Source organism: Enoplosus armatus, chromosome 17, assembly GCF_043641665.1.
Source record: "Enoplosus armatus isolate fEnoArm2 chromosome 17, fEnoArm2.hap1, whole genome shotgun sequence".
NCBI classification, from domain to species: Eukaryota; Metazoa; Chordata; class Actinopteri; order Centrarchiformes; family Enoplosidae; genus Enoplosus; species Enoplosus armatus.
This window is the reverse complement of record NC_092196.1, coordinates 17356869-17382928: the sequence shown is the minus strand read 5'-3', so window position 1 is coordinate 17382928 and position 26060 is coordinate 17356869. Positions and strand designations below refer to the sequence as shown.

Sequence of the window (26060 nt, the reverse complement as noted above, 5' to 3'; positions counted from 1 at the left end):
CCCTTTCCAGGGTGCAGAACTAGCAAACCAGTCAGACAGGGTGAGGATGCATTGTTTCCTAACCTATGGGCGTCTCTGCTTATCCATATGATCTGACAGCAGACAAAAGGTGTGTCTCATTCGCTTGGTTGGTCGTTTCTGCCAGATTATGCAACCTGGTTTTAAGTGCTACTTACATGACTGAGGAATCAAACCAGAAAACATCCGGAAAAATATTAACATTCTTGAGCAAGAGTAAGAAGAAGAGAGAGAGGACAGAAGGTTAGGGGGCTAGTGGTTGTAGTTAGCAGGAAGGTAGAGGTATGAGGGGACAGTTCTTGAAGTCTCTCATCTCTTTGATTATCACTCTCCTCTGTTTGGGGAGCCTGCTGACCACTGTCATCTGGCACATGTACGAAGACAAGTAAGTGTTTAACTACACACACACATCCACACACACACACACACACACACACACACACACACACAATCTCTTCAAACCAATTGGAAATGTTTTTTGCTGGTGGTGTGGTAGTGGGAGCATGCTGGGGTTTGACAAGGCTACAAGACAAGAGTGGTAGAAGATGTTGATATAAAAGTCAGTTTTTTTTCTACACTTTGGTCTTCGTCTTTCTCACTTCTTTTCCGTTTATTCCATCTTCTTTGTCAAACTGGTGTTCAGAAAAAGAGGCTGATTTTATTCCCAGGTATGTGTGAAAACATCTTATAAGGCTCTGTGTATATCTGTGCTTCAACATTATGATTCGTCCCACAATACCAAAATAGTAATGATACTAGCAGAGAAATTTGGAAAATTAATTTGGAAAACTTCTTTAATTTGTTTTTCAACTCCATTGTTACAAACCTGACGCTCACTTTTGATGGTGTAAAAATAAAGTGTTTCTTGTAGCAAAATGTTGGCAGAATCCAACAAGGGATTCAAACACCAATGGCAGAATCTCTCACAGTGAAACCTAAAGCCATTGAAAGTGACATATGTGAGGCTGTCCCAGCTCAACAGGAGCAACCACACCAACACCATCTGAACTTAAAGGACATTAAGCTGGATACACTCTGACAATGAATAACTTGATTATTGATGTTATTCATGCACACAGAACTAAATACAGTGTATTTAGGACAGGATTTTCTTCTCAAGTGATGTAGCTACAGAAAATGAAACCAAGAAAACTGAGGGTTAAGATCCAAGTAGATGATCTAGTTTTTCTCACCTGTCCTCTTTCTCTCTTGTTGCTCCACAGCAACGTTGAACCTTGTAAACCGCCTCGTCCAAAGAAACGTCACCCTCGGCCCTCTGAACTCTGTAAAGGCTGCAAGTGAGAGTGAACACCATCATTGTTTGTCTTTAAGTGACTGTTTTGTTTATGCCTTAATCACATCAGGTAATATCAGTGTTACAGGGATCACACACTTGATTGTGTATTTTGATGTGTGTGTGTGTGTGTGTGTGTGTGTGTATATGTGTGTGTGTGTCTGTGTCACAGGGAGGTCATTGACAAAGTAAAAGAGCGTTACTCTCCAAACTGGAAGAAGCAGGAGGACAATTACCAAAAACTCAGGTAAAGAGAAATCCAGAATTGCAAATAAATGTCCATGCATGAACAGATATGCTGTATCTCCAGTGTACATAGGCATGACAGAAATGCCTATATATGCAGAAATTGTCCCTATATCCTCACAGTCACAAGGGATGTACAATGAGTATGAAAAGGCAGTTCATATAAACTACCCTAATATATGAACATACACTACTTCAAGTAGAGACCGCGCCAATAAAGATATGGATTCTGAGTAGTTTATTGCATATTATGGATGTAGGATAAATGGATTAAGGGTAAAGAGATGGAGAGATGGGGGTGAAGGATGAAGGGATGGGGGATGATGGGTGAGGAATGGAGGGATGAGAATAGAGGGATGAGGGGAAGGAGGAAGAGGCATGATGTTCAAGTCATTGCCAATGTAAGTAAGGTATGCTCTAGTGTGAAACGAATATAACTTAGTAGTAGATAGCCTGTGTGAAGAGTTCCTGTGTAGGACGTGGTTTGGCCTTACGGAGGCCTTTGATTATCATGCTGATGTGTGACTGGGACAATGCTGAACATGGTGTCCCTGAGAACAGTTTTACAAAGAAGTTAATTCCTCTGATGATGTCTAAATATAACACACATGGCATAACAAAGTCACGTGAGTTATGGTAAAACATAGGGACTTCACCTGTAGGACCCAAGACTACTTTAACTCACCTGGGTCTTTTTATTGAATTAAAATCCTTCTATAAAAGAAACTGAACAGCCTGTTCAGTTAGCTGTCACTGTTACTAAACTGACCTGTCAGTCAGTTTCAACATTCCTGACTGTCTTGTATGTTATTTAAAGAAGTCCTTGTGATTCCCCAGATCTCAGCTGAGCAGCAAGTGCCGTGGTTTTGAGAAAGCCGCCATTACCCAAGACAACACTCCAGTGGGATCAAAGATTGTGTACGATGCGGAAAAGACAAGGACCCTCCAGGTGACCCCAGCGATTTTCAAAACCTTTGCAAAGGTATGATGTTTGTCATTCATTCATTTTACCACATCTGCTGCTTGTTGGGTGTTGAGATAATTTCACTTCTTCGCTCTTGCATGTTACATGCCATAACTCATGTGTCTACTCACATGTCGGCTCTTTAATACACAAAAAAAACAGGGGGCGCCCAGATTTCAACTGGGAAGCTCTTGATCTGCAGTCAAATGCTCTACCACATTTACATTTATAAGAGCGGAATTGTAAGAATCCAAAATACGACTCATCAAACCTGTCTCATTCAATCATTTTTTAATTTGCTGTGATTTTCGACCGCTGATAAATGCAATACACATGATTAAATGGTGAAATAAAATGATTGCAGTCATTTATTGAAAATAACTCAAAATGTGAATATCATGAAAAAAATATAGGGTAATAATAAAGACAACTGTGCAAAAAGCAGATATGGATACATATAACTGTGAGCCACAGAGAATTGCAGTCTTTTCTTCAGTCCTCTCATTTGGAAGTGGCTTCAGCCCAGAAAAAGTCTTGTCTTGTCTTTGACTTCAGCTATGTACTTACCTCTATGCCACTCAGTTGTTTCTGTAACAAAGCAGCATAAAAACTCAATAAAACAATAAAAGACAGTAAAAACAACAGCTACCATACACATAACGTGAATATCTGTACCAAATATCATGGCAATACATCCAATTGTTGTTGAGGCATTTCACTCAAAACCACAAATGTCAACCTCATGTTGGCACCAGAGAAAAGGTCAGGGGATCCACAAAGTCATTAGGATTCATCGTCTGGGAACCGTGACCATCCGTAAAAGATTTGACAGCAATCCATTTAATGTTTGTGAGGACATTTCACTTAATTTCTTGTTAATATACTGCACAAGTATGTGGTGCTTATGTAGAAGTGAGGTCTTTTTGAATGTTTAGCCTCAGGAAGTGATCATCACACCACTGTACAGGCTCATTGACCACAGGCTTACAATAACTTTTGACTCATTTTCATGAAGCAGACTGACAACAACTGTGTCATCTGCACGGTTAAAGCTGCCAGTATGCTTTATGAGAACCCGTCTTAGGTTGTCAGATGGTCAACTAGCTTCCGAGCTACATCCCTTTTCGTGTATTGAGAAAGGCGATCTAGTTATATTTCATTTGTGCCACAGTGAAGAATTGCTAAACCCTCAATTCCCATTTTCATAATTGATCACAAACACTCTTCCACTGAGCTATACTGTATAGGTGTTATCTTTGCTCTGTTTTGTCCTGAAGGACCTGCAATAAATCTGGTCTAACTGGTGTTAAATGGTCTGAAATGTGGCAGTGTAATGCAGCCTTCTTTTCCCTGAATCTAGAGGACACAGCTTTGGCATCCTTATCCTTTATTGTCCATTTGATTTTGACCACTCCTAGTTAATCCTGGTTTATCCTTAACAGCTGCTGAATCCTTAATAACCATGGAACCAATAAAATAAAGCTTTATCGTCCATTGGATTTTGGACACACCTTGACCACGTAAATACAAAACACATAAAAACTTTGGTGATAACTGAACTCCATGATAACAACCCGTAAAATATACACCAGTGACATCACAAAAATGTGAATAACATTTCTGTAAACCACAAAACAAGTTTCACTGACATGCAGAGTGCAGGGTGCAGCCTGGAATAAGATTAATAGTTGCTTCAATGTTAACCTAGAATCAAAAAATGACTGTAATCATAAAATATTAGAAAAACCAAGACTCTGAGGCAATTTAACCAGACAGGGAAGGAACCTTAAACTTAGAAACACATATGTCAACACATGTGAATATTGCAGGAGATTTCTCAGATTGTGGATACATTGGCAAATGAGATCCAGCCATAGATTTCTCTCCATTAATATAGCTCTTTGTTTTTCACACCCAGTATATTATAATAATTATAAATGTTGTTGTTTTGTTGTTGGTCCAGGAGCATCCGTTCCCAAATAAAACATGGGACACGTGTGCTGTTGTTGGGAACGGAGGGATCCTGGCTGACAGTGGCTGTGGGGAGATGATTGATTCAGCTGAGTTTGTGATCAGGTAAGAAAGATGTCCAGTGTAATGGACTGAAAGGCTGATGACAATGTTAACCAACAGAATTAAACTCATCTGTTGAAATTCCATAATAACGATCTATGTATCTTCCTTGTTGCTCGTTCAGGTGCAACCTTGCTCCTTTAGAAGACGAGTATGAGAAACATGTGGGCATCAAGACTGACCTTGTGACAGCAAACCCAAGCATCCTCCTGGAGAAGTGAGCAAGAAGATGAATCTCACTGCACTGTCATATTGAAATGTTCATTTTGTCTTGTAGCTTCACATCTACTGATTATTTTCAGGTATGGGTCCCTAAATCTGCATCGCCGTCCGTTTGTGGAGAGTCTCCACAAATATGGCAACTCCCTGCTGCTCCTTCCCGCCTTCTCCTACGGTTTCAGCACTCCTGTGTGCCTGCGGGCCACCTACACGCTTGAGGACTTTGAAAGCCCCATCCGCCCCATCTTCTTCAACCCCGACTACCTCCGGAGTCTGGACCTCTTCTGGCGCTCACAAGGCCTAAAAGGAGCGCGGCTCAGTACCGGCATAATGATGGTTAGCCTGGCACTGGAACTCTGTGCCAGTGTGCATCTTTACGGGTTCTGGCCCTTCAGTAATCACCCACATGGACTTTATGTCCTGACTAACCACTACTATGATGACAGAAAAGCTAAAGCGTCATTTCACGCCATGCCGGCTGAGTTTGACCTTTTGTTGCGGCTGCACAATCAGGGGGTGCTCAACCTTCACCTGGGAGATTGTCAGCCAGATGTAAAGTAGTTCTCAGACCCAGACCCACGACTGTAAATATTCTGCATTACCACAAATGTTCCAGCTAGTAATTTGTAGGGAGTTATTTGTATTTAAATGAGAATTTCTTTGCGAGGCCTTTGTGAAGGTCTACATAGTGTCTTATGTTAATCAAGTTCAAAAGTTATGTAACTGACCATGGGGGCTTTTTGGAAAGTGAAAAACTGAATGTATTTTGAAGAAAATCAAAAATGTCTTTTTAATGAAGATTGTCTGGCTAAAACACAAATTAAAATTTCATGAAAACAGCAGCACACTGAATGTAAAGAATCTTTGGACATTTTTGAGCATGTCACACATTTAACCACTAAAATATTCTGTTGAAAATAGAGCTGTGTTGAGGGGAAATGTATAGTACTCACACACGTCACACACAGAAGATGACACTGCTGGACGTGATACAGACATGAGGTAAGCCTCAGATCTCAGAGTGCCTGCAGGAGTCGTGTCCCAGAGGCATCAACTACAAACCATCATGGCTGCCCTCTGGGCTGTGGTACTCAGAGAATCCTGTTAAGTGAGGCCCGGAGCCAAGGACTAAACAGAGACACTGCAGAAAGAAACAGGAATAATAAAACCAGTAAACACAGGAGGTCCCTCCTCACAAAGGTTGCTATGGTGAGTGTTACAACAGGCTGTACCTCATCACCACAGGGACCAGACTGGGATAGGATTGTTATACTATGAGAACCAAATCAGACAGGGCATCTATACTCTTGGTTTGTTCTGTGTTATTATATTATACCATCAGAGGGCTGTCAACTACAAGTGAACACCAGTGGATTGCTGAGCAGCTGTGTTCAATAGCCAGAGAGAGCTGTAGGAAATTACTTTTTACTTCCTGTGTTCTTGGAGAATTAGAATATTCTCTGGTTGATTTGTAATACTATATGACCCCATTACTGGCTCCCAAAGTGGGTTCTATCCAAGGCTGTGTCCATGCTCCAAAAATGACATCATTGTGTATTGTGGGGATAGCCATCACATTTAATAGATAAAAACAGATAAATTCTTCCTCAGCAACAACAAGCTCTAGTGCAGAGTGAAGTGCATTCTTTTTATGCCCCCTGGTGCTGTGGAAAATACTGCAATGGATAGCGCGTTAAACATAAACACCTTTGTGCAATCTCGTAGCTCAGGCGACAGGCCCCGTCGTCTATGACACGTCCTTCGCGGAGCCATTCACCGGTCAGAGCCATCGAGGTGGAAGGTGACAAAAATTAAAGGGCCCAAAGCTGGAGAAAGCCTACACAATTATTCCATCAGGTTACTCAGAGGTCCCAGAGCTCATGATTAGAGCTCCTGGAACCAGAGGCTTTTCAGTCAAGCCTCATTAGATGAGAGGAAAATGCTGTTAAAAATGCACAAAACATACTGTTACATATAATGTCTAAAGATTTAAGGTTAAGCCACATACAGTGGTTATGGGTTGACTGCCATTTCAAAGATGTTTAGAGGCCTGAAGGTGAGAATGTAGAATGCCCACTAACAATTATTTTCATCTATTAATTATTTGATCTAAGAAAACATCAGAAAATGGCCATCGTAATGTAAAGACTGGAACCAGAGGATATTTGGCATCTTTCGTTTATCTACACACAGCTGGTGTGTACAGGATGTGTAATAGGGCAGAAGAATGTGAAGGGCGTTTATGTTTCTTTATGAACAGGTGAGTTGAAATTACATTGATGTCATTGATTTACATGTGGATTTTATGCCATGTAGTTCCTCGTGGTGTTTTTGATTCTTCCTAAGAAAGCCACCTGGGTGTATTTTGGTTGACCCCTCTTGTTTCTGTGTGGTAAGGAGGCGGCATGAGGGGAGTTTGGTAATAAGTTGTACTTTTTCGCATTTGATTGACATTCTTGATGCTTTGGTTATTTTAGAAAAATGTGCCAGTCTCAAAGTCCACAAGATGTCGTCTTGTGATAATGTGTTTCCAGAACTTGAGTCAAAAATATCAGCGTATACGCTTTGGATCCTCTTGCATCTGTTTTCACTAGTCATTTACACTCAGTCAGACTCATACTGAGAGAGAAAGAGCAAATACATTTAAATACATACTTTTAAGAGGCAGAAACCTCAAGCAGAACCAGACTGTAGGTCTGCAACTGCTTTAACTGGTTGGGTTGGGGAGCGAGAGAGAGAGAGAGAGAGAGAGAGAGAGAGAGAGAGAGAGAGACACTGACACAGACAGAGAGACAGACAGGCAGAGATGTTAGCAACACCAGCAACAGCCGTAGCAACCACAATAACAATGGAAATATTACTAATAATAGTAGTTACAGCTGTAATAATAACTGAAATATGACTAATAATGGCAATAACAGTTTAAATAATAAAGGAACTATGACTAATAATAATAATTGTAGTGATGAGAGTCAAGCAGGCCAATGGCAGCAGCCAGATGTACCAGATGTAGGGAGAGGAGGAAAGCTCAGTGCAGCAGTCTAGGCTTAGAGCAGCATAACTAGGGGCTGGTCTAGGCAGGCCTGAGCCAGCCCTAACTATAAGCCTTATCAACAAGCAAAGTTTTAAGGCTACTCTTAAAAGAGTGTGTCTGCCTCCCGGACCCAAACTGGGATCTGGTTCCACAGGAGAGGAGCTTGATAGCTGAAGGCTCTGGCTCCCGTTCTGCTCTTGGAGACTCTAGGAAGCACAAGCAACCCTGCATTCTGGGAGCGCAGCGCTCTAGTGGGGTAACAGGGTACTATGAGCTCTGGAGAGTCTTAATCAGAGTCAGAGTCAGAAATACTTTATTGATCCCCGGGGGGAAATTGTACAGTACCGGTGCTCCCATTCAAGATTAGAAAGTAGCATAATTTAGAGCTAAAAGTATGTCCAAATATAAAAATAAGAAATAGAGAATAAAAAATAAAAATACACACATTTACAGTATTTAAGTGAAAAATGAAAGTAAAAAATATATACAATAACAATGTATATGTATGTGTGTATATATATATGTATGTATTGCACTGTTGTGTATGACTATATATGTATTGCACTGAAACATTTAAAGAATAAATGGTGAGGTAGTATATGGCAGGTGAAGTAGGTCCAGATTTCCAGTCTCTTCCTGAGTGTCGACACTCAGAAGGAGGAGTTGAACAGTTTGATGGCCACAGGCAGGAATGATTTCCTGTGTCGCTCTGTTGTACATTTGGGAGGAATGAGTCTCCCACTGAAGGTGCTCTTGTGTCCGACCAGTACGTCATGGAGAGGATGTGAAACATTGTCCAAGATGCCCCGCAGCTTGGACAGCATCCTCCTCTCTGACACCACCGTCAGAGAGTCCAACTCCACCCCCACACTGGCCTTGCGGATCAGTTTGTTGAGTCTGTTGGAGTCCGCCACCCTCAGCCTGCTGCCCCAGCATGCAACAGCATAGAGGATAGCACTGGCCACCACAGACTCATAGAACATCCTCAGCATAGTCCGGCAGATGTTGAAGGACCTCAGCCGCCTCAGAAAATAGAGATGGCTCTGACCCTTCCTGTAGAGGGCATTGGTGTTCTTTACCCAGTCCAGTTTATTGTCTATGTGAACTCCCAGGTACTTGTAATCCTCTACAATGTCCACACTGACCCCCTGGATGGAAACAGGGGTCATCGGCGCCTTGGTCCCCCTCAGATCAACAGTCAGTTCCTTAGTCTTTGTCACGTTGAGCTGCAGGTGGTTCTGCTCGCACCATGCGACAAAGCTGTCCACAGCAGCCCTGTACTCCTCCTCATCACCCTTACTGATACATCCAACTATTGCTGAGTCATCAGAAAACTTCTGAAGATGGCAGGTCTCAGTGCAGTAGCTGAAGTCTGTGGTGTAGATGGTGAAGAGGAAGGGAGAGAGGACAGTCCCCTGCGGGGCCCCGGTGTTGCTGACCACTCTGTCTGACGCGCAGTGTTGTAAGCGCACATACTGAGGTCTGCCAGTCAGGTAGTTGACAATCCAGGACACGAGGGGGCATCCACCTGCATCTCCGTCAGCTTCTCACCCAGTAGAGCCGGATGGATGGTGTTGAACGCACTGGAGGAGTCAAAAAACCTGACTCTCACAGTGCTCGCCGGCTTATCCAGGTGGACGTAGACGCGGTTGAGCAGGTAGGAGTGGAATAGGTGAAGGTTGGAGGCAGACAGCAGAAGAGTCATGGGGGCGTTGAGCAGGGCCCACAGAGTCAAATCTGTTGAAAAACAGATTCAGTTCATTGGCCCGGTCCACACTGCCTTCAGCTCCTCTGTTGTTGGTCGGCCTGTAACCCGTGATGGTCCTCTTTCCACTCCAGACCTCTCTGGTGTTGTTCTGCTGGAGTTTCCACTCCAGCTTCCTCCTGTAAACAGTCACAACAATGGCATGTAAGGGACTTATTAGGACAGCCTGATAATAAGGAATTGCAATAATCCAGTTTAGAAGTAACAAATGCATGGACTAGTTTTTCTGCATCTGTTTGAGACAGGATCTTCCTGACTTTTGCAATGTTACCTAGGTGAAAAAGGCAGTCCTTGAAATTTGTTTTATCTGAGAGTTAAAGGACATGTCCTGATCAAAGATATCAACAAGATTATCAAATTGGGAGGGACTAAAGTTGGCATAGGAGTCCTCAGTTATATTGAGACATGGCATTGAAAAAAATACAGATGGAATCACTTCCTTAAACTTAGCTACAGCACTATAAGATAGACATCTAGAGTAGGAACTTTTGCCTAATGGTGTGTAGTAACTTATGAAATAATGGTCCGATAAGAAAGGATTCTGTGGAAAGATTATTAGATGTTCAATTTCAGTGCCATATGTCAGAACCAGGTCGAGGGTGTGATTAAAACAGTGAATGGGTTTATGTACACTCTGACAGAAGATTGAATCCAATAATGAGGTAAACGCAGTACCAAGGTTATCATTATCAACATCCACATGAATATTAAAATCACCTACAATAATTACTTTGTCTGTTTTAAGGACTAAACCTGATAAAAATATAAGACTTAAGAATTCAGATTAAAAATTCAGAGTACGGAACTGGAGTGCAGTACAGTATAATGAATAAAACTTTAGTGTCTTCCAGGTTGGGAGTGAAAGACAAAGAACAAGGCTTTCGAATGAGTTATAATCCAGTTTAGGTCTACAGTTGATTGACAGGCTAACTGCAGCCCTTTCCAGGGTGCAGAACTAGCAAACAAGTCAGACAGGGTGAGGATGAGGTAGAGGAGAAAAAAATGCATTGTTTCCTAATCTATTTGCGTCTCTGCTTATCCATATCATCTGACAGCAGACAAAAGGTGTGTCTCATTCGCTTGGTTGGTCGTTTCTGCCAGATTATGCAACCTGGTTTTAAGTGCTACTTACATGACTGAGGAATCAAACCAGAAAACATCCGGAAAAATATTAACATTCATGAGTAAGAGTAAGAAGAAGAGAGAGAGGACAGAAGGTTAGGGGGCTAGTGGTTGTAGTTAGCAGGAAGGTAGAGGTATGAGGGGACAGTTCTTGAAGTCTCTCATCTCTTTGATGATCACTCTCCTCTGTTTGGGGAGCCTGCTGACCACTGTCATCTGGCACATGTACGAAGACAAGTAAGTGTTTAACTACACACACACACACATCCACACACACACACACACACACACACACACCCACACACACACACACACACACACACACAATCTCTTCAAACCAATTGGAAATGTTTTTTGCTGGTGGTGTGGTAGTGGGAGCATGCTGGGGTTTGACAAGGCTACAAGACAAGAGTGGTAGAAGATGTTGATATAAAAGTCAGTTTTTTTTCTACACTTTGGTCTTCGTCTTTCTCACTTCTTTTCCGTTTATTCCATCTTCTTTGTCAAACTGGTGTTCAGAAAAAGAGGCTGATTTTATTCCCAGGTATGTGTGAAAACATCTTACAAGGCTCTGTGTATATCTGTGCTTCAACATTATGATTCGTCCCACAATACCAAAATAGTAATGATACTAGCAGAGAAATTTGGAAAATTAATTTGGAAAACTTCTTTAATTTGTTTTTCAACTCCATTGTTACAAACCTGACGCTCACTTTTGATGGTGTAAAAATAAAGTGTTTCTTGTAGCAAAATGTTGGCAGAATCCAACAAGGGATTCAAACACCAATGGCAGAATCTCTCACAGTGAAACCTAAAGCCATTGAAAGTGACATATGTGAGGCTGTCCCAGCTCAACAGGAGCAACCACACCAACACCATCTGAACTTAAAGGACATTAAGCTGGATACACTCTGACAATGAATAACTTGATTATTGATGTTATTCATGCACACAGAACTAAATACAGTGTATTTAGGACAGGATTTTCTTCTCAAGTGATGTAGCTACAGAAAATGAAACCAAGAAAACTGAGGGTTAAGAGCCAAGTAGATGATCTAGTTTTTCTCATCTGTCCTCTTTCTCTCTTGTTGCTCCACAGCAACGCTGAACCTCGTAAACCGCCTCGTCCAAAGAAACGTCACCCTCGGCCCTCTGAACTCTGTAAAGGCTGCAAGTGAGAGTGAACACCATCATTGTTTGTCTTTAAGTGACTGTTTTGTTTATGCCTTAATCACATCAGGTAATATCAGTGTTACAGGGATCACACACTTGATTGTGTATTTTGATGTGTGTGTGTGTGTGTGTGTGTGTGTATATGTGTGTGTGTGTCTGTGTCACAGGGAGGTCATTGACAAAGTAAAAGAGCGTTACTCTCCAAACTGGAAGAAGCAGGAGGACAATTACCAAAAACTCAGGTAAAGAGAAATCCAGAATTGCAAATAAATGTCCATGCATGAACAGATATGCTGTATCTCCAGTGTACATAGGCATGACAGAAATGCTTATATATGCAGAAATTGTCCCTATATCCTCACAGTCACAAGGGATGTACAATGAGTATGAAAAGGCAGTTCATATAAACTACCCTAATATATGAACATACACTACTTCAAGTAGAGACCGCGCCAATAAAGATATGGATTCTGAGTAGTTTATTGCATATTATGGATGTAGGATAAATGGATTAAGGGTAAAGAGATGGAGAGATGGGGGTGAAGGATGAAGGGATGGGGGATGATGGGTGAGGAATGGAGGGATGAGAATAGAGGGATGAGGGGAAGGAGGAAGAGGCATGATGTTCAAGTCATTGCCAATGTAAGTAAGGTATGCTCTAGTGTGAAACGAATATAACTTAGTAGTAGATAGCCTGTGTGAAGAGTTCCTGTGTAGGACGTGGTTTGGCCTTACGGAGGCCTTTGATTATCATGCTGATGTGTGACTGGGACAATGCTGAACATGGTGTCCCTGAGGACAGTTTTACAAAGAAGTTAATTCCGCTGATAAAAGAACCTGAACAGCCTGTTCAGTTAGCTGTCACTGTTACTAAACTGGCTTGTCAGTCAGTTTCAACATTCCTGACTGTCTTGTATGTTATTTGAAGAAGTCCTTGTGATTCCCCAGATCTCAGCTGAGCAGCAAGTGCCGTGGTTTTGAGAAAGCCGCCATTACCCAAGACAACACTCCAGTGGGATCAAAGATTGTGTACGATGCGGAAAAGACAAGGACCCTCCAGGTGACCCCAGCGATTTTCAAAACCTTTGCAAAGGTATGATGTTTGTCATTCATTCATTTTACCACATCTGCTGCTTGTTGGGTGTTGAGATAATTTCACTTCTTCGCTCTTGCATGTTACATGCCATAACTCATGTGTCTACTCACATGTCGGCTTTTTAATACACAAAAAAAACAGGGGGCGCCCAGATTTCAACTGGGAAGCTCTTGATCTGCAGTCAAATGCTCTACCACATTTACATTTATAATAGCGGAATTGTAAGAATCCAAAATACGACTCATCAAACCTGTCTCATTCAATCATTTTTTAATTTGCTGTGATTTTCGACCGCTGACAAATGCAATACACATAATTAAATGGTGAAATAAAATGATTGCAGTCATTTATTGAAAATAACTCAAAATGTGAATATCATGAAAAAATATAGGGTAATAATAAAGACAACTGTGCAAAAAGCAGATGTGGATACATATAACTGTGAGCCACAGAGAATTGCAGTCTTTTCTTTAGCCCTCTCATTTGGAACTGGCTTCAGCCCAGAAAAAGGTCTTGTCTTGTCTTTGACTTCAGCTATGTACTTACCTCTATGCCACTCAGTTGTTTCTGTAACAAAGCAGCATAAAAACTCAATAAAACAATAAAAGACAGTAAAAACAACAGCTACCATACACATAACGTGAATATCTGTACCAAATATCATGGCAATACATCCAATTGTTGTTGAGGCATTTCACTCAAAACCACAAATGTCAACCTCATGTTGGCACCAGAGAAAAGGTCAGGGGATCCACAAAGTCATTAGGATTCATCGTCTGGGAACCGTGACCATCCGTAAAAGATTTGACAACAATCCATTTAATGTTTGTGAAGACATTTCACTTAATTTCTTATTAATATACTGCACAAGTATGTGGCACTTATGTAGAAGTGAGGTCTTTTTGAATGTTTAGCCTCAGGAAGTGATCATCACACCACTGTACAGGCTCATTGACCACAGGCTTGCAGTAACTTTTGACTCATTTTCATGAAGCAGACTGACAACAACTGTGTCATCTGCATGGTTAAAGCTGCCAGTATGCTTTATGGGAACCCGTGTTTTTTGTCCTGAAGGACCTGCAATAAATCTGGTCTAACTGGTGTTAAATGGTCTGAAATGTGGCAGTGTAATGCAGCCTTCTTTTCCCTGAATCTAGAGGACACAGCTGTTATTTCCTTATCTTTTATTGTCCATTTGAATTTGACCACTCCTAGTTAATCCTGGTTTATCCTTAACAGCTGGTGCATCCTTAATAACCATTGAACCAATAAAATAAAGCTTTATCGTCCATTGGATTTTGGACACACCTTCAATTCAATTTCACTTCAGTTCAATTCAATTTTATTTATATAGCGCCAAATCACAACAAAAGTCATGTCATGACACTTTACAAAATAGAGCAGGTCTAGACCAACTCTTTATAATGTTATTACAGAGACCCAACATTTCCCACCATGAGCAAGCACTTTGGCGACAGTGGCAAGGAAAAACTTCCTTTTAAGAGGCAGAAACCTCGAGCAGTACCAGACTCTAGGTGTGCGGTCATCTGCTTTGACCGGTTGGGTTTGAGAGAGAGAGAGACAGAGAGAGAGAGGGAGAGAGGGGGAGAGACAGACAGACAGACAGAAAGAGACAGAGAGAGAGAGATAGACGTAGAGACACAGATAGACAGACAGACAGACAGACAGACAGGCAGAGATGTATGGCAGCACTAGCAGTAGAAATAGCAGCTATAATTATAATAATACTGGAAATATGACTGATAATAGTAGTTACAGCTGTAATAGTAGCTGAGATTAATAATAGCAATAACAGCTTTAATAGTAACAGAACTACGACTAAACATAATAACTTTAGTGATGAGAGTCAGGCAGGCCCTTGGCAGCTGCACCCAGGCGTACCAGGACCACAATCCACAGCAACCTGCGAGACGAGAAAGCACAAAGAAACTCCGGGGAAGATATAAAGTTAGTAACATGCATTGGACTGTGACGAATGTGCAAAGATGAAGAGGGAGAGGAGGAAATCTCAGTGCATCATGGGAAGTCCCCCAGCAGTCTAGGCCTTTAGCAGCATAACTAGGGGGCTGGTCCAGGCAGGCCTGAGCCAGCCCTAACTATAAGCGTTATCAAAAAGCAAAGTTTTGAGCCTACTCTCAAAAGTAGAGAGTGTGTCTGCCTCCCGGACCCAAACTGGGAGCCGATTCCACAGGAGAGGAGCTTGATAGCTGAAGGCTCTGGGCTCCTGTTCTGCTTCTGGAGACTCTAGGAACCACAAGCAGCCCTGCATTCTGGGAGCGCAGTGCTCTAGTGGGGTAATAGGGTACTATGAGCTCTTTAAGATATGATGGTGCCTGACCAGTAAGAGCTTTGTAAGTCAGGAGAAGGATTTTAAACTCTATTCTAGATTTTACAGGGAGCCAGTGCAGCGAAGCTAACACAGGAGAAATATGATCTCTTTTCCTGTTTCCTGTCAGTACACATGCCGCAGCATTCTGGATTAGCTGGAGAGTCCTCAGGGACTTATTGGGACAGCCTGATAATAAGGAATTGCAATAATCCAGCCTAGACGTGACAAATGCATGGACTAATTTTTCTGCATCTGTTTGAGACAGGATCTTCCTGATTTTTGCAATGTTACGGGGTGAAAGAAGGCAGTCCTTGAAGTTTGTTTTACGTGGGAGTTAAAGGACATGTCCTGATGAAAGACAACGTGGCGCTGGAGGCCAGGGCAATGCCATCTAGGGTAACAATATCCTTAGATAGTGTGTTTCTGAGGTGTTCAGGGCCAAGAACAATAACTTCTGTCTTGTCTGAGTTCAACATCAGATAATTACAGGTCATCCAGGTCTTTATGTCCTTAAGGCATGCTTGGAGCTTGGCTAACTGATGAGGTTCTTCTGGCTTGATCGATAAATATAGCTGGGTATCATCCGCATAGCAATGAAAATGTATGGAGTGTTTTGTAATAATATTCCCTAAAGGAAGCATATGTAAGGTGAATAGTATTGGTCCAAGCACAGAACCTTGTAGAACTCCATGACTGACTTTGGCGTACATGGAGGATTCATCGTTAACATGTACAAACTGAGATCAATCTGATAAATACGACTTAAACCAGCTTAGTGCGGTTCCTTTGATGCCAATTAAATGTTCCAGTCTCTGCAATAGGATATGATGGTCAATGGCGTCGAATGCAGCACTAAGATCTAACAAAACAAGTACAGAGACAAGTCCCTTGTCTGATGCAGTTAGAAGGTCGTTTGTAACTTTCACCAGTGCTGTCTCTGTGCTATGATGAGCTCTGAAACCTGACTGAAAGTCCTCATTGTCATGTAGAAAATCACACAGCTGGTTGGCGACTGCTTTCTCAAGAATCTTGGAGAGAAAGGGAAGGTTAGATATAGGTCTGTAGTTGGCTAAAACCTCTGGATCAAGAGTGGGCTTTTTAAGAAGAGGTTTAATTTCAGCTACTTTAAAGGACTGTGGTACGTAGCCTGTTAATAAAGACAGGTTGATCAAGTCTATTAAAGAAGTGCTGACTAAAGGTAAAACCTCTTTGAGCAGCCAGGTTGGGATGGGGTCTAAGAGACAAGTTGATGGCTTAGATGAAGAGATGGTTTTAGTAATTTGGTGAAGGTCAATGGGAGAAAAGCAATCTAAATATACATCAGGTTTTACAGCTATTTCTGAGATTCCTGTGTTTGAAGGTAAGGTACTACCTGAAGACAGGAGGTGATCAATTCTGTCTCTAACAGTTAGAATTTTATCATTAAAGAAGCTCATGAAATCATTACTGCTGAGGGTTATAGGAATACATGGCTGAATAAACCCAAGACTCTGAGGCAATTTAACCAGACAGGGAAGGAACCTTAAACTTAGAAACACATATGTCAACACATGTGAATATTGCAGGAGATTTCTCAGATTGTGGATACATTGGCAAATGAGATCCAGCCATAGATTTACCTCCATTAATATAGCTCTTTGTTTTTCACACCCAGTATATTATAATAATTATAAATGTTGTTGTTTTGTTGTTGGTCCAGGAGCATCCATTCCCAAATAAAACATGGGACACGTGTGCTGTTGTTGGGAACGGAGGGATCCTGGCTGACAGTGGCTGTGGGGAGATGATTGATTCAGCTGAGTTTGTGATCAGGTAAGAAAGATGTCCATTGTAATGGACTGAAAGGCTGATGACAATGTTAACCAACAGAATTAAACTCATCTGTTGAAATTCCATAATAACGATCTATGTATCTTCTTTGTTGCTCGTTCAGGTGCAACCTTCCTCCTTTAGAAGACGAGTATGAGAAACATGTGGGCATCAAGACTGACCTTGTGACAGCAAACCCAAGCATCCTCCTGGAGAAGTGAGCAAGAAGATGAATCTCACTGCATAATCGTATTAAAATGTTCATTTTGTCTTGTAGCTTCACATCTACTGATTATTTTCAGGTATGGGTCCCTAAATCTGCATCGCCGTCCATTTGTGGAGAGTCTCCATAGATACGGCAACTCCCTGCTGCTCCTTCCCACCTTCTCCTATGGTCACAACACTCCTGTGTGCCTGCGGGCCACCTACACCCTTGAGGATTTTGAAAGCCCCATCCGCCCCATCTTCTTCAACCCCGAGTACCTCCAGAGTCTGGACCTCTTCTGGCGCTCCCAAGGCCTAAAAGCAGTGCGGCTCAGTACCGGCATAATGATGGTTAGCCTGGCACTGGAACTCTGTGCCAGTGTGCATCTTTACGGGTTCTGGCCCTTCAGTAATCACCCACATGGACTCTATGTCCTGACTAACCACTACTATGATGACAAAAAAGGTAAAGCGAAATTTCACGCCATGCCGGCTGAGTTTGACCTTTTGTTGCGGCTGCACAGTCAGGGGGTGCTCAACCTTCACCTGGGAGATTGTCAACCAGATGTAAAGTAGTTCTCAGACCCAGTGTCGGCTGACAGGACAGGAACAAAGTTCCTTCTTTGTAGCCTCAAGATGAAGCCAGTCGCTCATGAAGTGTTTCATGTACTTTTGAATGAATGGACCGACCTATTTTGTTGAAGATGACACGCATTAAGTGTTTCCAAGCAAGGTGGATGCTTGGATTCACAGTGAAGAGTTGGCCTGTCAGCAGCCAAGACATTTGCTCTGAATTCATGCAACAATCATACGACTGTAAATATTCTGCATTACCACAAATGTTTGTAGGGAGTTATTTTTATTTAAATGAGAATTTCTTTGCGAGGCCTTTGAGAGGGTCTACATAGTGTCTTATGTTAATCAAGAACAAAAGTTATGTAACTGACCATGGGGGCTTTTTGGAAAGTGAAAAACTGAATGTATTTTGAAGAACATCAAAAATGTCTTTTTAATGAAGACTGTCTGGCTAAAACACAAATTAAAATTTCATAAAAACAGCAGCACACTGAATGTAAAGAATATTTGGACATATTTTAGCACGTCATACATTTAACCACTAAAATATTCTGTTGAAAATAGAGTTGTGTTGAGGGGAAATGTATAGTACTCACACGTCACACACAGAAGATGACTATAGAATATACAGAATAGTTTGGAAATTAGTACTTTTTAAGTTGATGTAAATGCTAAATCCATGCAGATTTAACTGACTTTAATGTAAGGTAATGTAGTGATCCTGAACCTTGCACTTTGCCTTTGGCTGAGCTTTCTTTGGTAACATTTTCATTAAGACTCGGTGGGTCTTCAACACGACCTTTGACTTCTTGGCAGGCACACCTCTTCCACCCTCATTCTTAACACTGGAGCACCTCAGGGCTGCGTTCTGAGCCCCATGCTGTACTCCCTCTGCACATACTACTGTGTAGCCACTTTCAACTCTGTGGTGAAAAGGCCTACCTTAAGGAAGTAGAGGACCTGACCCACTGGTGTCAGGGCAACAACCTACTCCTGAACGTCGGAAAGACCAAGGAGCCGATAGTGGACTTCAGGAAGAGGCAGGGAAGGAACTATGTCCCCCTTGATATCAATGGGTCCTTGAGGAGAGGGCTGACAAAGTACCTTTGTGTCCACATCACAGAGGGCCTTACCTGAGTGCTGCATACTAACTTAGTGGTGAGAAAAGGCAGAGACTGTTTCACACTTGAGGAAATTCCAGATATCTCAAATACTACGAATTACGAATTTCTACTCCTGCAACATCGAGAGCATCCTGACGGGGAATATTACTGCCTTGTACAGAAACAGCACCGAGCAGTTTTTGTCCAATTCCTCTTTCCCTATCCCCAAGTTCATAAAGGAAGTACACTATCTCTAAAATTACATTTGTGTAGGGTTAGTACATCTGGCCAATTAGACAATTAATGGAATGTTTGTTTCGTTTTAGAGAAAATTGCCTGCTGCCACAACTAGACATTGCTTGTGGATATTCCACTCATATCGACAGTGACCTCGTTGTACATCCAGCTGCAGCACTCTGCTCATTCCCACTGGCTAGACGCACCAGGGAAAAAAATATTTCAGAGAATCACAGAAACAAACTTTCCATGTCCTTTTTTGATCTCTATTCTCCAGTCAGTTTGGCTGTGAACTCACTAATGACAACAGACACAAAGTGGAAAATTAGGTGGAAAAAAGGGAGTGCGGACACATATTCATCTTTGTACTCATATTTTCAATAGCACTGAATGATTTCTGAACATTTCTGATGGTTCAGCTTGATTGAAGAAGTGATTGTATTATCAAGGACAATTCAGTTTTTAAAATCAGTAGTTAATTGGAGCAAACTCATAATGCATTAGTATAATTTAAAGCCTCCAAGACTCAAATGTTCCGTCATCACAAGCTGAAGTTCAGCTGTCACAGAATGAACTGCCAAAGTGACAAACAAAATGACACAGCTGACATGAGCAGAAGTGACATCTCTTCGGTCTCCTGTGTTGTTCCTGCCAGTGACACAACATCAGCCCATGTGACTGTAATTCTCCTGATAGGACTGTAGAGACCCCCTGCTCTCCACCAATCAAAATCAAACACAGATCTCATACTGACAACAGGAACAAGACAATACTCAACATTTCAATAGTGGGAAGCCTTTTAGTTCCTTTTCTGCTAGGGAGCCCAAACAAAAGATGCAGAGACTTTATTCAATATGCATTTCTGATTTATTTTTGTAGGAAAATAGGTCTTTTCACATGCAAATGAAATGTATCCATCAAAGTATATGAAAAAGAAATCTTTGCAAGGGGATAGCTGAATGGCACTCAAAGAAATGTACATTTTACAAAAGGCATAGAAAAACACACAAACACACAATTGCATGTATGAATCAGAGTTTGTTCTGGTAATACCACTGGTTCTATTGTCACATCCCACATGGGTGACTATAAGAAACATGTAGGGAAACAAAACAGCCTCACAACAGTCTTTCTTCTGAACACAGACATTGTTTTACATAGACAGACAGATGCTGAGGGTGGACATTGTGGTATCCCTGATGAATAGACCCACAAAAGACTTCATCTGATACAACGTTTTAATTCTCTGTCAGTACAATATACATTACAGAGATAAATCACAAAGGAATAATTGTCTATATGAGCATTGTTCCAACACTGTTAACCTCATAAATGGTGATTACACCAATCCTGCTGTACCTGTGAATCTCTTTCACGTTCTCATCCTTCAGCTGCCAGATAGGAGGGATGATTATATGGCTTTCAGTTCCAAACTGAGTCTTCACCATTAGGTGCTCAGATGCATATTGTCGCTGTCAAGTGAAACATATCTCAAATGTGGGTGATTTTATGTCATGTATTCTGGTGATGATCAGAATAAACATCTCGGAAAGAAACCAACAAAGACATACTGTATATGGGTTTAACTGCCCATCCTTAGTTATCAGGATCTCGTAATTGCATTGTCACAAAGCTCAAACCACAAATTGGCACACTAATAGACTATGAGTACCAAATCAGACAGGGCACTTTTACTCTTGGTTTGTCCTGTGTTTGCTTTTGGTGTGTTTTTAAAAAGCCCATGGTTTTCACAGGACAGCAACAATATGAGAGGAGAGTAAACCCTACTAAAAGTAGTTGTAAAAGCCAATTCTGTCCACTGAGCACGCTTTCTTTCTACTTTATTCTCTGTCTCAGTCACTCAATGGGCAAAAGAGAACAGGGCGAGACAAATACATAGCTGTGCCACAGGGTAATTCTTTTGAACTGAATAGCTGCCTGAATTCCATATTTCCCCTAAAAACAAAGCCAGTCTGAGCCACATAACCTAGAATAGTTTTGGATATGTAAGGCCAAGCTGCCAGTCATGCAGACTCTGAACAGATGGGGTACCTCAATAGCACCTTCTCAAATTGCTCCTTCCTCGCTCTCTGAAGTGCTCCCTCCTTTGACAGTTAGTCGCCCTCTAGTGGCCTCAGCTGGCTCTAACTGCAAAGCATCACCAACTACCTGTATCTATTTATTTAATTTGTTTACTGCTCCAAAAAAGCATTAAATACTTTAGTTGAGCTCAGTGGGGAAGAATTTAATGAGGGCTGATTGGCCTCCAGGGAAAGAGACTGACACTGACTGTTAATCACTTGTGGCTTATTGGGATAAGGGTGGCGTCAGTAGAACCAGTGTCGCCAGAGTCAATCGCTGCACTGGGGAGCAGCTGACTGAAGTACATTTGGTGATTTATGACTATCTGCTGTTGGCTGGCTTATTGAACAGACACGTGGAGGCCAGTGGTAAACAAACCAATCAGAAAACCAGAAAAACTCTATTTTCCACTTGTACACCATGTTTATGTGAAGGAAGCCATGTCATATTATACAGCCTCACATCTTCAGATGGATGATGGTTTGTTCAGTTAGTTCATTATTTCCTGGGAAACACTTTTTCAGATGAGATTTATTAAATCAAGAACATAATGTGCCAGATTTTCAGATTTGCTCCCCCTCCCCTGAATAAGCAATCAGAACTGCTGGTTGTTTGGAAAGCTCCTGTGGGGTGACGCTTGGAATTGTTTGAATAATTTTGCACTTTCTGTCCTTTCCCCAACTCATTCCTTCAGCCAGTTTGTCCTCACCCACAGCTGTTCAGCATATCTGAGAACAATGTTGGAAAAGGAGTAACACTGTTTATTAAAACACAGCCCAGAGGGTTGATACATACATTACATACTGATACTGTAACATACAAGGAAACGTCTGGCTTTTTTTCTTTACGTCATTAAGTCACTGTAGCCGACATATTATAAAAATATACTATGTCATATTTCACATTTTTTACAATTGGAAGGCAATTTAAAACACATTAACCATAAATATCCATACAACTAATTCATTTTAAAAGAATTTACTTTGCTTTACTTTATTTTACAAAAGAAATGTGTTTTCATATAAAACACTGGCTTGAACATAAGAATTGACTCCATTTTGAAGTTTACTGTTTTAAATCCCATTCCAAAAAGCAATACACATACTGAAATACAAAAAAACAAGTGACTTTTACAAAAGGGTTGGTCTCATGTAGGCATTTTTCCACAACTGGAGTAGCATGGCCACAGTATTCCAAAGCCACAAACAACCAGGCTTCATAGCAGCCTAGCATAAAATCTTGGCACTGACACTTGCATCACACAGACAGTGTTTGGTCTCACTATACTATAGTAATGGCTTTAAACCTTTTCCATTACAACATGGTGATAATGCAGCCTTGTGCATCGAACACTGAATGTGTAGCGCTGGGAAGACTTAACTGACACAAGGTTTGTCAATAGAAAAGGAACACTACAGCTGGTTAAGGTGTTGCTGGATGCAGGTAGCATTGGCAACTGGCATCTACTCCCCAATAAAGGAAGCCCGTGGAGGATACCACCAGGGGGCAGTCCACTACAAGGCAGATGGGACACCAGTGGAGTGCTGAGCAGCCTTTTTCAATAGCCATGAAGAGCCAGAGAGAGAAACTGAGAAGTTGAAGAGAATGGTATAAAAACTGGATTGCTTATGCACCTTGTTAAAAAGATATTTTTTTCTCAGGAAATTTCAGATGTAGACCGGATGAAAAGCCACCCGCTGTACTCCACGGTTTCTGAGCAGCAGCTGGTGTAGCACAGCTTTAAAAAAAAAACACAGGAAACATATACAAACACACTGTCAAATGCAAAGTCACAGAAACATAACACTGTGATCGACACTGGAGAGAAAACAGACTCAGAACATGACTGACAGGACACAGCCTTCAGGAAGGTGATATTCTCGCTGCATTATAAAGCCACTGCTTTAGGCGCTGCTGCTGAATTATGTTTCATTTTATTGCATTTATGTTGTTATTCCATTCCTTGATAATGTCATTACAGCACAAAGTTATAGCTTTAGTTTGCTAGGGCAAAGTGATGACATGACATCCCTTTGCATTTGTATTATGATCATACTTCATTTTGATGTCATTGTATTTTGATGTCCCAAGAATTAGGATACCAATGAATTAATTGAGACGGTGTCTTTGCAGAGGAGCGGCCAGAAAATGAGCTAAGCCAAATCTGGGATCAATCTGATTTGCAACAGAACTCATTATCATTCAGTAATTTTCAAATCCCTAAGAAAGGATGAACGGCAAGACAACAGAGGTCAATAATCTGCTTCAGAACTTGAGGAGAACAAGACATGTAAACTACAGACTGTAGCCTATACAGTTTGCGTTGGTGTGATGTTTCAAGTTAGACAGTGATAGCCCAGACAAAACAAATCGTCAGCTGCAACATCACTTTTTTACACACCTTAGTACACAAACACATCTTCTCCAGCTTGCAGGATTCTTTAAGGCACAGTGGTGTTTCAATATCCAAGGAAGATTGCAACAACTCATCATCCAATCTCTATATATACATGGTTTCAATACATGTCACTGTTTCCGGAGTTAAATCCATACAGAGGGCTTGCCCTCTCCTGATTTGCTGCTGCTGCTGTTGCTGCTGCTGCCTCCTCCACTGCTGCCTCCTTTCCCGTGCTTGAATCTATGCTTGCGCTCTTTCTGAAGCTGAGGCTGTGGCTGAGGTTGGGCCTGGATGATGTTACTTTGGGGCTTGTCGTCCTGGTTGTCCCCAAGCTGCTCCTCTGCCCGGTGCTGCTGACTGTAGGCCTGGATGGCCGCTTCCAGTTGCTCATGAGCTTGCTGGATCATGTCTTTGTTCAAAGCCACGCGGGCCTCCCCTCCAGTGGGAAAGTTATCCTCATTGCTACCAAATTGCTGCTGCTCTTCTTGGGCAATGTTGGCCCGGTTCTGCTTGCATGCCATCTTAGCGTTGCTAAGGTCTGTGTAGGGCATCTGCTCTGGCTTTACCACTATGTTGTAGCCAGGAGGAGCTGATGGGGTGTTCCACGAGAAGGGGTAGCCCACATAATCGGCAGCCCCATCACCACCTACCCCTCCCTCAGAACCTGCCTCAGGCCCTGTCCCCCCTACAGAGCTCTCCACACCCCCATTGGTGCCCAGCAAACCCAACTGGTAGTCATCCTCCTGAGGTGGGCAGCGCCGACGGCGAAGAATGTCACAGATAGAACCAATCCCCAAATGAAGCATCTCCCAAACGTTGAGCGTGAGGCAAAGGACAGTAACACCATACATGATGCGCAGGAAGATGGTCTTCTCTGTAGGCCGCGACACAAAGCAGTCAACGCTGTGAGGACAAGGTTTCCCCGAGCACACAAACACAGGCGTCACACGGAACCCGTACAGTAAATACTGGCCTGCAAGAAAGCCTGCTTCTAGCACTGTACGAGTCACCAGCTGCAAAACGTAGACCCGCATCAGCCCCTCATCTTGGATACGCTTGCGCCCATCATGCCGGACTTTGGGTCTGGGTGTGGGTTGCAGTGGATCCCGCGGCCTTTTGGGGGGCTCAATCTCTGGCACCTCATAGATCATGGGATCATCTTCCTGGTCCTCCTCGGTCTCCTCGATGCCCCGGTGCTGCCGTGCTCCAAAGCAGATTTTCCTGGGCTTCCTGTGCGTGTAACCCCCTCCTCCTGTTCTGACTGCAGCAGAACCACCTCCTCCTTTGGCTTCATCTAATCGTGCGATTTTGTTGACAGCATAGCCCATGTACATGAGAGAAGGCATCGCCACTAAGATAATCTGGAAAACCCAGAAGCGGACGTGAGATAGAGGGGCAAAGGCGTCATAGCAGACATTCTCACAGCCCGGCTGGCCCGAGTTGCACACAAACTTGCTCTGTTCGTCGTAGTAGATGGATTCTCCTCCAACAGCAGTGAGAACGATGCGGAAGACGATGAGCACGGTGAGCCACAGCTTCCCCACGAAGGTGGAGTGGTTGTGGATCTCCTCCAGCAGCCGCGTGAGGAAGCTCCAGCTCATGGTGTCGCTGGACAGTGGGGCAGACAGTGTCCCTCTCTCACCTGCTCACAGACTCTGGAGGAAGTAAAGGAAGAGGAAAGGGGAAGACAACAGGGAGAGAAAGGAAGACAGTATGAGTTCACACTACATACAAGTTTCAAAACATGATCAAAGCAAACAGTACGATTTGTACAGATATTTCCAGAAAGACTTTTATCCATGTGGATATAGTATTAGTTCTGCAAATTCAGTGGCAAAATGTGAAAAGGGGTGACATAATAATTGCCTTAATTAAAATAAGTGTTCCTCTTTGGGCAATCAGTATATCCTTCATTTGATCTGTTGCCTCTTGCAGCACAAATACACACAGTGAATTTGGAGCACAGTGCCACAGTGAGGTTGCTGTCAAGTTTGGGCTTTTTAGGGAATTAGAGACCAAAACAGGGTGGAAAGAGGATATTGGTATTAAAAAATACCATCAAGCAGCACTGAGAAGGAGGCGAAATAATCCAAATAGGGAATTTGCTATCATCAAATACACACACACTTTATTTAACAGCCTATCTCTTTTTGAAGAAATAAATCCTCTTAGTGAGCCTTCTTCTGTGTGAGGTGCAGTTTTCAGGATTGTATTAACTTGACTGGTTTGTTCTGGTTGAGAGGTAAATGGCATTGTGCTGTGCTCATGTGCATGTGTGTGTGTGTGTGTGTGTGTGT

At 42.2% G+C, this 26060-nt stretch overlaps 3 protein-coding genes across 4 annotated transcripts; 2 read left to right on the top strand and 1 right to left on the bottom strand.

The window, feature by feature from the left end:
- Nucleotides 1-255: 255 nt before the first annotated feature.
- Nucleotides 256-5656, top strand: LOC139300125 (alpha-2,8-sialyltransferase 8E-like). The gene is made up of 7 exons (XM_070923122.1): nt 256-403; nt 1242-1316; nt 1485-1559; nt 2396-2540; nt 4486-4598; nt 4720-4812; nt 4898-5656. Exons 1-7 carry the CDS (start codon nt 303-305, stop codon nt 5373-5375), a joined length of 1080 nt encoding a protein of 359 aa, XP_070779223.1. The 5' UTR covers nt 256-302; the 3' UTR covers nt 5376-5656.
- A 5215-nt stretch (nt 5657-10871) lies between these two features.
- LOC139300139 (alpha-2,8-sialyltransferase 8E-like) lies at nt 10872-18421 on the top strand. The gene is made up of 7 exons (XM_070923137.1): nt 10872-10972; nt 11835-11909; nt 12076-12150; nt 12857-13001; nt 17054-17166; nt 17288-17380; nt 17466-18421. Exons 1-7 carry the CDS (start codon nt 10872-10874, stop codon nt 17941-17943), a joined length of 1080 nt encoding a protein of 359 aa, XP_070779238.1. The 3' UTR covers nt 17944-18421.
- Nucleotides 18422-23906: 5485 nt separating this feature from the next.
- gjc1 (gap junction protein gamma 1) lies at nt 23907-25364 on the bottom strand. Of its 2 annotated transcripts, XM_070922560.1 has the most exons (4): nt 25026-25364; nt 24527-24989; nt 24108-24427; nt 23907-24032 (listed from the first exon to the last, which is right to left on the bottom strand). In XM_070922560.1, exons 1-4 carry the CDS (start codon nt 25362-25364, stop codon nt 23907-23909), a joined length of 1248 nt encoding a protein of 415 aa, XP_070778661.1. The 2 variants fall into 2 exon arrangements, with proteins under 2 accessions (XP_070778661.1, XP_070778660.1); XM_070922559.1 differs by having other exon boundaries at nt 23907-25364.
- Between the last annotated feature and the right edge of the window lie 696 nt (nt 25365-26060).

Coding starts and splice junctions, on each gene's coding strand:
- LOC139300125 (XM_070923122.1), top strand. CDS start 303: ATGAGGGGACAGTTCTTGAAGTCTCTCATCTCTTTGATTATCACTCTC. Junction 2,541..4,485: donor TTTTCAAAACCTTTGCAAAG/GTATGATGTTTG, acceptor TTGTTGGTCCAG/GAGCATCCGTTCCCAAATAA. Junction 4,813..4,897: donor CCAAGCATCCTCCTGGAGAA/GTGAGCAAGAAG, acceptor GATTATTTTCAG/GTATGGGTCCCTAAATCTGC.
- gjc1 (XM_070922559.1), bottom strand. CDS start 25,364: ATGAGCTGGAGCTTCCTCACGCGGCTGCTGGAGGAGATCCACAACCAC.
- LOC139300139 (XM_070923137.1), top strand. CDS start 10,872: ATGAGGGGACAGTTCTTGAAGTCTCTCATCTCTTTGATGATCACTCTC. Junction 12,151..12,856: donor GACAATTACCAAAAACTCAG/GTAAAGAGAAAT, acceptor GTGATTCCCCAG/ATCTCAGCTGAGCAGCAAGT. Junction 13,002..17,053: donor TTTTCAAAACCTTTGCAAAG/GTATGATGTTTG, acceptor TTGTTGGTCCAG/GAGCATCCATTCCCAAATAA.